The sequence below is a fragment of the Capricornis sumatraensis genome, chromosome 8, assembly GCF_032405125.1.
Source record: "Capricornis sumatraensis isolate serow.1 chromosome 8, serow.2, whole genome shotgun sequence".
NCBI lineage: Eukaryota > Metazoa > Chordata > Mammalia > Artiodactyla > Bovidae > Capricornis > Capricornis sumatraensis.
In genome coordinates this window covers 40630857-40644025 of record NC_091076.1, presented here as the reverse complement: position 1 = coordinate 40644025, position 13169 = coordinate 40630857, and the positions used below count along the sequence as shown (strand labels likewise).

The window sequence follows — 13169 nt, the reverse complement described above, 5'->3', positions numbered from 1 at the left end:
TTTAGGTATTTAAGGGTCTTCCCATTGGTATCTGTCCATTGGTGGTATAGTTGTTACTCTTTGATTGAAGGACAATTACATTTTATCTCTAGTTCCTCAGTGAAGGCGATTGAATCAGAATCTCCAACTACAGTGAAGTCAGTGAATTTGCTGATGGGACAGTCACTGAGTCAGGGTCCAAGGCTGAGACAGCTGGGAAATGGGGATGTTTTCAATATAATTTGCGGATGAGAGAGTGGGTCTATTCTATAGGCACCAACAGGCATTTCAGAGTCAAATATAAGTATTATGCTATATGAATAATGGAATACTGAGTCTATTAAGGTACCTGTTGTTTATCCATTTCCCTTTTAGAGAGGACTCACTTTGTTTTCCTGGGTGGTAGGCGGCACCCCACCCAGGATGATCTGTGATGTTCTATCAAGACCCTGATGCTGGGAAAGATTGAAGGCAAAAGGAGAAGGGGGTGGCATGGGAGGAGAAGCTGGTTGGACGGCATCACCAACTCAATGGACATGAGTTTGAGCAAACTCCAGGAGATAGTGAAGGACTTCTTTCCTTCTCCCAGGAACGCATTTCATCTCAAATGGCCTAAGGGACCAAGGTGCTACGGCCCTTAGAGCTTGACTGAGTTTCCTTGTGGCCATGCGGCCTGTTGGGTACCCACCTTCTTTCCCAATTTGAGGCTGTGAATAGTGTCCACATTTGTGTCTCTGTTGTTGGTTACATTTCTTGGATGATCTCAGACACATCTTTAAGGTTTCATCTGTATGTACCTCAGGACCAAGCTGCCTCACCAGGGCGTTATGAGATGGAATGTAATGAGGTAAAAGTACCACTTGGCATTTCTCAGGAAGAAAGAAAATAGGCAGTTTGCAGGTGATCTTATATTAGGTTGGCAATCCCCAATGGCTCAGATGGTAAAGAATCTGCCTGCAACGCAGGGGACCTGAGTTCAATCCCTGGGTCAGGAAGATCCCCTGGAGAAGGAAATGGCAACCCACTCCAATATTTTTATCTGGAGAATTCCATGGACAGAGGAGCCTGGTGGGCTACGGTCCTGGGGTCGCAAAGAGTCGAACAAGACTGAGTGACTAACATGTTATAATAACACAGATGAGGTAGGCCAAGAAGACAGGAATAAACATGTTTGATGTGTCCGGCATACTTTGCTCATTATGTGGCCTGAGCGGTGATCACCCAGAACTGTAGCAGGAGCTGTTATTTACTTCCTTCTCTCTGTGTCAGAAACTCCTGCTTTACTCAGTGTCAGGTTCCAGCCTGTTTCTCACCTATACTTTAACCTTTGGGAACTGGGTGTGTTAAGCATATTTTGGGGCCTGTACTTTTAGACTAAGTGAACTTCAATAGAATGACTCAATACCTGTCAATATTTTCTTAGTCAGGAGTCAGGGAGCGTGAGGCAACCCTGACGGGGTATTGCAGTTTCTGAAGGATTTTTTTTTCCCCCTAATAAGCTCTGGGGCAGGAGTCCTTCTTCTGTTGTGGGCACAATTCTGAGCACTTCTGTTTGTGAATAATTAACTCATTGTGGGTATTCAACATGTATTCAAGCATGAGAAGCTACCTGCGTTCCTTTGAAACTGGTCTTTGCATCTATAGCCTGAGGAGGCAGAGAGGGCTCTGATGAACGAGGCGGGGGGGGGGGGGGGGGGGCGGGGGGGGGAGGGCGGGGGGACAGTGGATGAGGTTCTTTTTCGAGCGGCAAAGAAAACTCCAAGTGCGCTCCACTCTAGTTCTGGCTGCTGGGTAGTATTGGCACAAACAGTGGTGAAGGGCTGGTATTTGGGATTTACGTGTTTTCTATTTCTAGTCATCACAGATTGAGCCCTTTAATAAAATATACTAAAAATGAATACTCGAAAAGTGAAATAAAGATAACAACAAGGGCATGCAAAACATAAACCCACTGAGGATGTGCTGTGGTGTCTCAGCAAATTGCTGTAACTGATTCTAAATGCATACTCTTGATGTCTGTACCTGTTGTAAACCAGTAACACGCAGTTCACATACTGACACTGGTACAATGGTCCGCAGTTTGATAGCATATCGTGTCTCTCCCCCCAAATACTTGTGCGACAGGCACACAATAATCCCCAGGGCATGGCTGAGCCTTGATGGGGAGCAGAGGATGAAAATGTGAGAAATTTCATGTGCATCAGATCCTGCCTCCCCAACAAGGAATAACGTGTGTTTCCTGGGTATAGAGGTAGGCCTGCTCTGGGATGAGAAGCCTCTCCTTTATTATTTGAGATGACATGTTCTATGGAAAAAAGTTTGTGTGCTTAGGGAATCACGGAGAGTCTAGTAGTTGAGAGTCTCTCGACTGATCAGGGACTTACGTGTCCCCACCCTTGGCGCTACTTTGGTCTGAAGGAGCCCAGAAGTGGACTGACCTTTTTAGTTCCTCTCTGTCTCTCCAATCTCTTCCCCTAAGACTACCCCTCTGAGGACTGGTCCTCTGGTAGCTTGTATCATCTTGGCTGAAAGTAAAAAGCGAGAGTGTTAGTTGCTGAGTTGTGTCCAACTCGTTGAGACCCCATGGACTCTAGCCTGCCAGACTTCTCTAGGCAAGAATGCTGGAGTGGGTATGTGGCCACAAACAGGGTCAGCCCAGACCTCTAAAAACACGAAAAACAAAAGCAAGAGTTTCTCAAGTAGTGTTCTAAGCTGCCCAACTCGTTTCTTCTCCTGGTTTCTCCTCCCACACTCGTTGCCATCCCACATCCTTCAGTTCCCTTATGGCTTCCTCCTTTCCCCTTGGAACGCTCTACTGTGCATTCTACCCTAAGGCTTACTTAAGCTTTTAATAACTTAAGCCAGTGTGGATGAAAGTTTTGAGCTTCTTTCCTTTTCTTGGTTGTTTCCAGAAGCTTAAAGAATTACTCTGAGAATGTATCCTGATAAAGTTCAGAACCTTCAACCATAGAAGGCAAGTTCCTAGGTGCAAAGGAGGTTACATTAGAGGCAGTGGACCTCACACGAAGGACATGGTAGCCTACTCTGACTACATATAAACCGGCTCTAGTAACAGATGACGGTCAGTAATAGGCCAATGGCTGCTACTGTTGCAGCAGAAGTCACAGGGGGCGCTGTGTGCCAGCCTGAGCCATACGCAGAAGAAATTGGAAGCCAGATGGAAGGCCGTCGAAGAGTGAGATGCAGAGAAAAATAGGACCAAGAGACACAGGTATGGATAGTGAGGATAGAGCCGTTAAGGCATGTGTTGGCTTGGTTTACTTTTAGGAGATTTTTTGGAAATAAAATGTTTAAATATCCTTGTTTGCAGCTGATTGAAAAACACAGATTTAGCATCTTTCTAGCACCTAGTAGAATGACCAAAAGGTCATTCTGTAGGGTTGGAAATTCATTCTCCATGTAGTCATTCAGTCAGTCAGTAAACAGTTGTTGAGTATTTCTTGTACACAAGAGGGTAGCTAGGAATTCAAAGTGGAATAAGATATGATCCCTGTCCTTGAGGAACTTATTCCAGAAATAATTATATTTAAGGGACTTCTTGAAGGATAAGAAGGATTCTGTTAGGGAGACAGACAGGACAGGCAGAGGGATGACATGGGGATCTGGTTCAGCTCGACATTGGGAAGGGTCTGATATAGTGGATGTATTGCAGTTATCAATTACTAGTCATCTCTTGAGCGTTCTACCAACACTTCACATCTCTTCTAAATGCATCTCTAAAATTCTGTTTTATGTTTCCTCTTTTCTCCATTCCCTTAATTAGGATTTCACCGTCTCTCACCTAAATTTCTGTTATAATGTCCTGATTGGATTGAACCTGTCTACACAGTTACCAGATCATGACTCTAAAAAGTAAACTGGTTCATAAAGTCATTTGATGGTTCCTTGTGACTTAAAAGAGAAAGTCTAGCCTTTTGGTCTGGAGAAGGCAATGGCACCCCACTCCAGTACTCTTGCCTGGAAAATCCCATGGACGGAGGAGCCTGGTGGGCTGCAGGCCATGGGGTCATTAAGAGTCGGACACGACTGAGTGACTTTGCTTTCAGTTTTCACTTTCATGCATTGGAGAAGGAAATGGCAACCCGCTCCAGTGTTCTTGCCTGGAGAATCCCAGGGACTCGGGAGCCTGGTGGGCTGCCATCTATGGGGCCGCACAGAGTCGGACACTGAAGTGACTTAGCAGCAGCAGCAATAGCAGCAGCAGCCTTTTGGTCAACATTTAAGACTCTTCATAATCTGGTTCTAACTACTTCTTTTAGCATCAGTGTGTGTGTTAGTCACTCAGTCGTATTTGACTCTTTGTGACCCTATGGACTATAGCCCACCAGGCTCCTCTGTCCATGGAATTCTCCAGACAAGAATACTGGAGTGGGTAGCCGTTCCCTTCTCCAGGGGATATTCCCAACTCAGGGATTGAACCTGGGTCTCCTGCATTGCAGGTGGATTCTTTACCGTCTAAACCACCAGGGAAGAGAAGTTCTCAACTGTGACCTGTATGACACAATTGCCCAAGCAGCTTTTAATAATCCAGATTCCCAGGGCTAGGTATCACTGTGTTGTTCTCTTGGGCTGAGGACTTGGGTCTCACTCACCACCGTCCCCCAAGCTTCTAACAATATATCCAGCACATAGTAGGTACTTGGTATCTATGGACCAACCAAGTGAATGAATGTTGTTCCCTCTCTTACTGTCGTCCATCACTTATCACTACCTGACATTATATTACATATTCAGTTTTGTGTGTTTGTTGTCCCCTCCTCTCAGCTGCACGAGGAAAAAGACTTTGTCTGCTACTGCATTTCATTTTGTTCACTGCTGTCTTCCTGGAACAGACAACAGTGCCCAACAAATGTCTTGTGGAATAAATGAATGAATGAAGAATATATGGGAAAATATATTTAAAATTTTTTAAAAAGAGAAAAATAGATGGAGAGTGAGAGATGGATTGACTGAGAATAGTTTATGATATAATGAATTATTAAATAGAGAATAATGGTGAAAGAGGGGTTAATGGATAAACAAATGAGTAATAAATAATTGAATGAAGTCCTTTGGACCCCAGGGATCCAGTAGAAAAAGAGACTAAGACAGCAAGAAAAAATTTAAGCTACAAGGTAAGAATGGCATTGATAACATCCAGGTTTTATTGCTTTGCCAAGACTGCCTCACTTCAGACATATCACCATGAGCTCTGGTGATTATAAAAGCTGGAGGAGACTTTGAGGGCTATTCTCAAATTTGGACAACCACAAGTAAGGAGCATTCAGGATGGAGAACAAGAAGGCATGGAGGTAGGAGGGAGCTTGGCTGCTGCAGGGGTTGCGATGCCCATTAATCAAAAATATCCCTGGGGAATGTCCCCAAAATGAGTTCAGGGAGAACAGGATAAAGCCTGTACTATGGTGTTTCTTTCCATGACATTGGCAGATTTTTCTCTGGGAATTTTCCTATGAAATGCTGTGAAAGTGATGAGTATTCCAGTAAGCAAAAGCTGTGCACCCCACCTTTCTTTGTTTTTGGTAGAATTAAAGTGCTGTTTCGTTATATGTTATCATAGTGAACCAAAAAATGCTCATCTTTGAGCTTCACTTCCTGTGCTTCCATGATGCTCGCTTCTGACACCCCTCTCTCTTACTCTGTGTTGAATGGGAACCTATCAATTAACACAATGTCTTTAGCTCTGAAATAGTATTGTTTTTTCCACTAATGCTCTTTTTCCTGGAAAGCTTTTGTTTGTATATATCTATCTCCCTTTTGCAGAGGGATTAGCTACTTAACCCTCTATAATAAGATCAGTGTGAGGCACTTCACTTACTCCCAAAGGCAGGGTAGAGATGAGCCAAGCTCTGGGACAATGCATTTGATCTTTTGTTCTTGGACTACTTGCAAATCCAGTGATGTGACTGTTTCATTTCTTGGAGGCCTGCTCTACAGAATCACTCATATTGAGCTCTTAAAAGAATCCTGCTAATCCTATAGAATCTTAGATATACCCAAACTATCCCTGTGAGGGATAGTTTCACTCTGACATCAGTGTGCCTTATGGATGGATGGGAATGTTTGTGTTAAATAAATCTGTAGCATGAACTGGAGAAGAACCAGAGAAGTAATATTTTACTTAAAAAAAAAAATACTGACTCGAAAGGCTGGCATAGTATATTTATGAATCTGCTTCACTCAAGCCCTGAGCCATTTCTTCATGTGTTTTTTTTCACATGTTCAAGCCTCATTGCATGTAACACGTGTTAGCACAATGCTGGGTGCCAGGCACAGCACTAACATCTAAGGAATTCACAATTCGAAGGGAGAAAGCAGCAATGGCAAGAAACACAGGGAGAAAAATCACTTAAAATTCGCTTCTGAGTCCAGACACAGTTAATATTTATTCGGAAACATACCTCAGAAGAGTATGTCCGTTGTTATTTTTAACTTCCTTCCTAATTTTTTGGTTTTTTGATCACACCACGCAGCCTGTGGGATCTTAGTTCCCCAACCAGGGATCAAAACCATGGCCCATGCAGTGGCGTGCAGAGTCCTAACCACTGGGCTGCCAGGGAATTCATTTTTAACTGCTTTAGAGGGAAAGCCCGCCTAAGGTTCAAAAGCTTTAAAAGTTGTTGCATGTGCTTAGAAGTACTTTACAGCTGGACATAGAAGCAGATGGGCTGTCCCACTGCCCAGGTGATGTAGTTCTAAGACTGCTGTGAAGGCCTTCTTCCCCATGTGTCCCGACCAGAGTACCTAACATTCTTCTTCATTTAAGTCTTCAAAGACTTGTATTAAAATGCAGACACTTTCAGGAGCCAAACTCTAACAACAATATCATAGTCTAATATTTTAATAATCTTCTTACAGAAGTAAACCACTTTTGGCTGAGTGCTGTATCTAGTTTTGAGGCCTCCCAGGTGGCACAGTGTTAAAAGAATCTGCCTGCCAATGCAGGAGATACAAGAGACGTGAGTTTGGTCCCTGGGTCCGGAAGATCCCTTGGAGGAGGACACGGCAACCCACTCTAGTATTCCTACCTGGAAAATTCCATGGACAGAGGAACCTGGCAGCTACAGTTCATGGGGTTGCAAAGAGTCAGACACAACTGAGCACGCACGTGTGCACATCTAGTATTTTTTTTTTTTTGCTCTTTATTTTATTTTTTTTTACTTTACAATACTGTATTGGTTTTGCCATACCTTGACATGAATCCGCCACGGGTGTACATGAGTTCCCAATGCACATCTAGTATTGTAGGCAGTTTTTGAAGGGTGCCTGAAGTCAGAAATTACAGAGCACAAGGCGTGAGCTTTGGCCTGCTGTATGCTGTTAAGAACTCATCACGTGGAAGGTATTCAGTATCTTGTTATACAGAACACACCCTAAGAATAGAAATCTTAGGAGCAGTGGAAAGCCCTCTGAGAGGGCTTGTAAGAAACAAAAGACGCATTACGTGGCTATAGAGAGACTGTGTTCTCTTAGGAAAAATAATGCTTCCCTTTATGAATATTTAATCACCTGATTTAGAATAGCACCAGGTAGGGAGCAAATCCTAGTTCCAAATACCAATAAAATGTGCGGTGAGATTTGAGACAATGAGACCCACTGCCATCGGGCTGATAGGCAAGCAGCGCCACAAGGGAGGTGAGATTTGGACCAGGCTTGGCGGTGAGAGCGAGCATGTGGGTCAAGAAAGCAGAGCCAACATTTGAGGGAGGGGGTGGGGGTAGGTTGGGGGGACCGCAGAGAGGGGCAGGGAGCCAGGTTTGGCACGAAGGTCAGTGGGCAGGAGGAGTGGGAGGGTACAGGGGGCAGATGGTGGAGTGTTTCCAACTCCTTCCTGAGGATCCCAGAAAGGTAACGAGCAGGAGAGGGATGTGCCCAAAGTCTTGTTTCAGACCATCCTAGCTTAGAGGTGGAATGAGGAGAGTGGAACTTTGGTGTCCAGACGTCGAATGTGAGGCTCATACAGATGACGGGGAGGAGTCAGGAGCAGTGGAAAGGAAGCGACAGATGGGAGAGTCACTGGGAAGTTAGAATCACCCCGTCCTCATTCCAGTCCTCTTGCCATAAACCACGGCTTTACTGATTTGAGGAATCAGTGGAGGGCAGCCCCGCCATTCCAGTGCCTGTCTCTGGAGTCAGGGTCAGACACCTGGTTCACATTCCCAGCTCTTTCGCTACCTTAACCTCTCCAAGCCTCAGTTTTCTCACTAGTAAAATGGGGAGAAGGGTACATACAGTACAGGGATGTGGAAAGGTCAGCTGAGAATAGGATGGTTGCTGTGTTGATAGTTGCCCAGTAAAAGACAGGCAAACAAAACATCGTTGTATTCCTTGAGGGACACAAAGCCGGAGCTTAATCGAGGAAGTAGCTGCATATTTCAGAAGCATTTTGAGGCATGAAACTCTGTTTTGATTTTTTCTATTTAGGCAGACTTGTGAACTGTGGTTAACTAAGTACCTCACTCTCATCCCGTTTTCTGCTTATCCCGCCCACCAGAGAACCCAGTGAACCCTATATGTTCCCGGTAGTCCCATGTCTGATCATGTGCACCGAATGCCTCATTTTTTTCTTTCTCTTTTGCTTTCTGAATAGCAGGAACAAAGACATCTTGTCTAAAACCTAAATAATGTGCCTCGTTGTAGTTTGGCAAACCACAGATTGAAAAGACAAACAAAAGCTGTGGTCACCTGTGTGTGCGGCTGTCGCCCAGGCACTGGCTTATTTGGCCTTGAGTTGCACAGCCACTCACTCACCAGCTGTGTCCCAGACACTGTACACGGTATTGCGAGGAACAGAAAGATGGCCAAGATGCTCTGGAGGGGTCTCCCCGCTTACTGTAAGAGAGAAGATACATATGCATGGGGTGAGGTTGCATCACTCCTATATGGTCGCATGAAATCCATAGCTGCGTAGGGTTTGGTAAGAGAGAGGTTGGTTTCGTCCCTGGGCAGGCAGGGACCACGTGATGTACAGCGTGGGCGGTTGGGGTGGTGGCTGGGGGTGCAGAAGTGGGGTTTCCAGGGAGCAGAGGGAGGAGGCTGTAGGGACGCTGCTTGTCCTTTGTTCTTGGGGAGAGGGAGAGGGAAGGGAGGAGGATAGTAGGAGAGGAGGGCGGCAGTTTGCTCAGGTCCTGCGGTTATGTGAATGATTTATTTCTAGTTGAAAGTGTTCATTACTCAGTCATGTCTGACTCTCTGTGACCACATGGACTGTTGTAGCCCTCCAGGCTCCTCTGCCCATACGACTCTCCAGGCAAGAATACTGGAGTGGGTTGCCATTCCCTTTTCCAGGGGATGTTCCCGACCCCGGGATTAAAGCTGGGGTCTCCTGCATTGCAGGCAGATTCTTTATTGTCTGAGCTAAGGGAGATGATACAAAGCACTCTGAGAAAATGAACATGACATCTGCTATAAGCTTCCTCATATTGCTCACTGGCTTCTTAAAGTGACACTCAAGAGACATGGCTTTCTAGTCCTGAGCTGTGGACTGCCTTTACTGTGAGCTCTGTCAGTGACCAGGGTCCTTTTTTCCTGTTGGCTGATAGACAGCTTGATTCATGTTTGTGCTCACCTCTTGCAAGAACAGAGGCCGCCTGCCATGTGTTTTGATATTAGCCTGAATTCTGGCTCCATTGTAAGTTCCCACCCTTGTTCCCTGCTCTTTCCCTCCCCATCCTGCCCCCGCCTCAGGTTCTCGCATCCCTGTGTTCAGGCTGTGTTCCTCATATGTCTGCCTCATTGGCTGTAATTCTGTCCGCAGCAGTGAGGAAGGTAACAAAAGGAAGCATGCTTCCTCAAGTGTTCAGCCTATTCCTGGGACTACCTCTCCATAGAAGCATCAGTCCAAGTGCAGAGGGAAGGAAAGGAAATCAAGCAGCAAGAACATCTGGCCCATGAGTTTAGAGACAGCAATCTTGGGCAAGGCTCTCTGGCTGTGGGGCAAAGTGCTCCCCTTCCCTCCCTCCAGTTCCTTAGCTTCCTGGTGAAAAGCGAGCACCTTCTGAGGTATTTTTCCAAGTCCTTGACTCTGTGATGCCACTAGGAGTTTAACCAGGTGGAGTTTAACAAGGCACGGTGCTTTCAAGCAATAGTGACCTCCCCTCTTATGCCTTGAGCCGGGGCACCTAGAGCAGGAAGTCTGAGCAGGTGGTTTTCCTCTCTTTCCAAGGCCACTGTGACCTTCTTTGTCCTTACTCAGTCACCAAGGGAGTGGTTGTTCACGAGGGAGCCAGCTCAGCTCAACTTTTCTCCATTCACACTTCCTGTAGTACTCTCACCCGAGGGCTGCCCAGTCCCCGGGGTAGAGAGCCAGGGTCTGGAGAGTTCTCCTCTCCTCTCTGGGCCAGCTGCAGGCTTCTAACCTCCCCCCATCCTCTGACTGTGCTCCATTCTCACTCCTCTTGTATTTGAACAAGAACTCACCTGGCCAGCCTGGAGAGTCAGGGAAGGTTCCCCGTAAGTTGCCCCCATCCCCCATCCTCCCAGCACAGCATTTGTGTCTGCTGTTTCTTCTGTGTCATTGCCCAACCACTTGTCTCACCTGAGTGTTTTCTTCAGCTATTTTCTTTTTTTTAAACGCTGATTTGTTTGGCTGTATCAGATCTTAGTTGCAGCACCCAGGATCTTCGTTGCATTGGGGGGGATCTTTCATGACGGTGCACAGACTCTCTAGTTGTGGTCTCTGGGCTCAGTAGCTCTGTGGCATCCAGGATCTTAGTTCCTTCACCAGGGGTCAAACCTATTTCTCCTGCATTGCAAGGCTGATTCTTAGCCACTGGACTACCAGAAAAGTCCCGCTTTGACTATTTTCTACCTGAGTTACAGTAAGCAGTGCCATTCCAGCCTTGGACCAGAGAATCTCTAGAAGACTTTGGGGCCTTATTTCAGCAAGAGTGTTCCCTTCTTGAGAACAATTTGCTCACTTTCTAGTCTGCATCTGATGTGAGGTCCCAACTTTGAGATAAGTTTATTTGTACAAATTTCAACCGTGAACCTCCTGTGTGCCTGGCATGGTGATGAAATTTTCAAGGCTTCTGATGGATAGCTTTGCCTTGTCTCAGGCCTGTCTTTCATTCCTGTTTTCCCATTGCTTTTGCTTCACTGCTTAATCATCTCGGCTCCAACTCCCTTTTCCTTCCTGGCAGTTTGATTTGACAAACTTCCTCTCCTATCCTGCCTTAATAGCTTCTGGCTTCAGAGGCATGATTTACGCTTCCTCGAAGGGTAAGGTTTTATTCTCTGAATTATTGTTTCTTTTGCAGTTCCAGCATGGTAAATCCAGCGTCCACCATGATTGATGCATCCCAGGAAAACACAAGGAAGTCAGCTGTATCTACAGCCAAGGTAGATTGAATTTGGGCTTTGGAAAGCTCATCTGGGGCCAGTATGCCATTCTCTCACTTTATCAAAGTACCATAAAAAAGAGGAATTTTGTAGTACTTTTTTTCCCATCAAATATAGATAAGTTTTACTATTTACTAATATAGGAAATCACTCTTTTGGTGGACCTAGATTTTTTACCCTAAAGAATAAAAGGTCTGACACTATTGGGGGCTGCTGCTTTTAAGCATATGGCGTGTGGTTTGTTAGTTCCATGACCGTTCTTACTCCTATTCATGGCTTCCTGAATCCCTGTTAGAAGTCTGCCTGTGGGAGAAGATTTTCAATTTATGGAACTACAGATAGCAAACACTGATTTTCAGTCTTATATTAATAAAGAAAAATACTAGGAGCGGGGATAACTTAGGAGTTCAGGATTAGCATATATACACTACTATATGCAAAATAGATAACCAACAAGGACCTACTGTTTAGCACAAGGAACTGTATGCAATATTTTGTGATAACCTATAAGAGAAAAGAATCTGAAAAAGATGTATATAACTGAATCGCTTTGCTGTACACCTGAAACTAACACAGCATTGTAAATAAAGTATACTTCAGTTGAAAAACAGAACTCTGTTTATTGATACGGGCTTCCCTGGTGGCTCAGACGGTAAAGCATCTGGGTTATGTTCTCTGACATTAGAATCAATGATCATATTAGTGACTATGAAGCACTTCAAGATACCTTGACTCTTAAATCCTTATAGAAAAGGTCAGTTACAATCATATTTCATATGACTTTAACCTATCACAGAGTCCCGTACGGTAGAAAGAGCGCTGCTGTGAATCTGCCCTAATTAGAGCCTCAGGTTTACCCTGACCTGTGACTGCCTCTTTAATGTGTTCAGGCCCAAGTTTTTTTGCTTCTGTAAAAATCTCACCTCTGTGAGATTAGATTCGAATGGCTGGTTCTAGTTTAACTTCGTAAGACTCTGGAATTGAGTACATTTTACACAGTTTTGGTCTGATTTTTTTTTTTTTGGCATGGCATATATATAGTGATTCTTTGCTGACCGGATTAACTAGGACCATCATTTTTCAAACATGCCAGATAGAGTTTACTGGACAAAACTATTAACTATTGCATATAATAAGCATTTGCTGACACTGAGTTGCTGTTATGACATATAAAATGAATTTAATAAACAATATTTTTCCCCAGCAAAGGAAGAATCCATTTAATAGCTCCATGTTGCCAGAAGATCACTTATCTCAACAAACCAAAAATGAGCAGTCAAAAAATGGAAAGACTGGTTTCTTTCAGACTTCAAAAGAGGGTAAATATTGTTTTTATTGAGCCAGATATTTTTATCTTTGTTATCTGTGGACTAAGGGAAATTCTCAGAGTTCCTTTAACTAAAATAGCTTTCAAGAGAAAGTAAAAAATTGTGATGGTTTTCTTATTCTTCTACTATACCCACCATTTTCCTGCCCAAGGAAAGGAAGCAGAAATTTTAGAAACCGGAAGTTCATACATTCCAGGCTCAGAGGTGACCTCCATGCCTTTGGTTCCCCCTCAGTGACCTGGGAAATTTTTTGACCAGAGGCATTCAGTCACTCACTGAACACTATTTATTGGATGTCTACTGTGCAGACACAGTTCTCTGTTTAAAATTAAAAGAGTTTGCCTCAAGACCACTTGATAATGTTATCATCCTCTAATCTGTAATTATCAGCTCAGTCTCCCAGGAGCTTTTGATTAGATTTGTTGCTGAACTGATTGGAGTCTGCCTCTTACAGAATTTTACCATTCTTACATTCTATTAAGAAGAAACATTAGACAATTTAAT

The 13169-nt window shown here is 44.4% G+C and overlaps 1 protein-coding gene across 1 annotated transcript in view; it reads left to right on the top strand.

Annotated features, from left to right (window-relative positions):
- Positions 1–13169, top strand: part of SYTL2 (synaptotagmin like 2) — a 66699-nt gene that overhangs the window by 15717 nt on the left and 37813 nt on the right. The window contains 2 exon segments of the mRNA XM_068978084.1: positions 11256–11337; positions 12542–12656. Coding sequence (XP_068834185.1) covers positions 11256–11337; positions 12542–12656 — 197 coding nt within the window.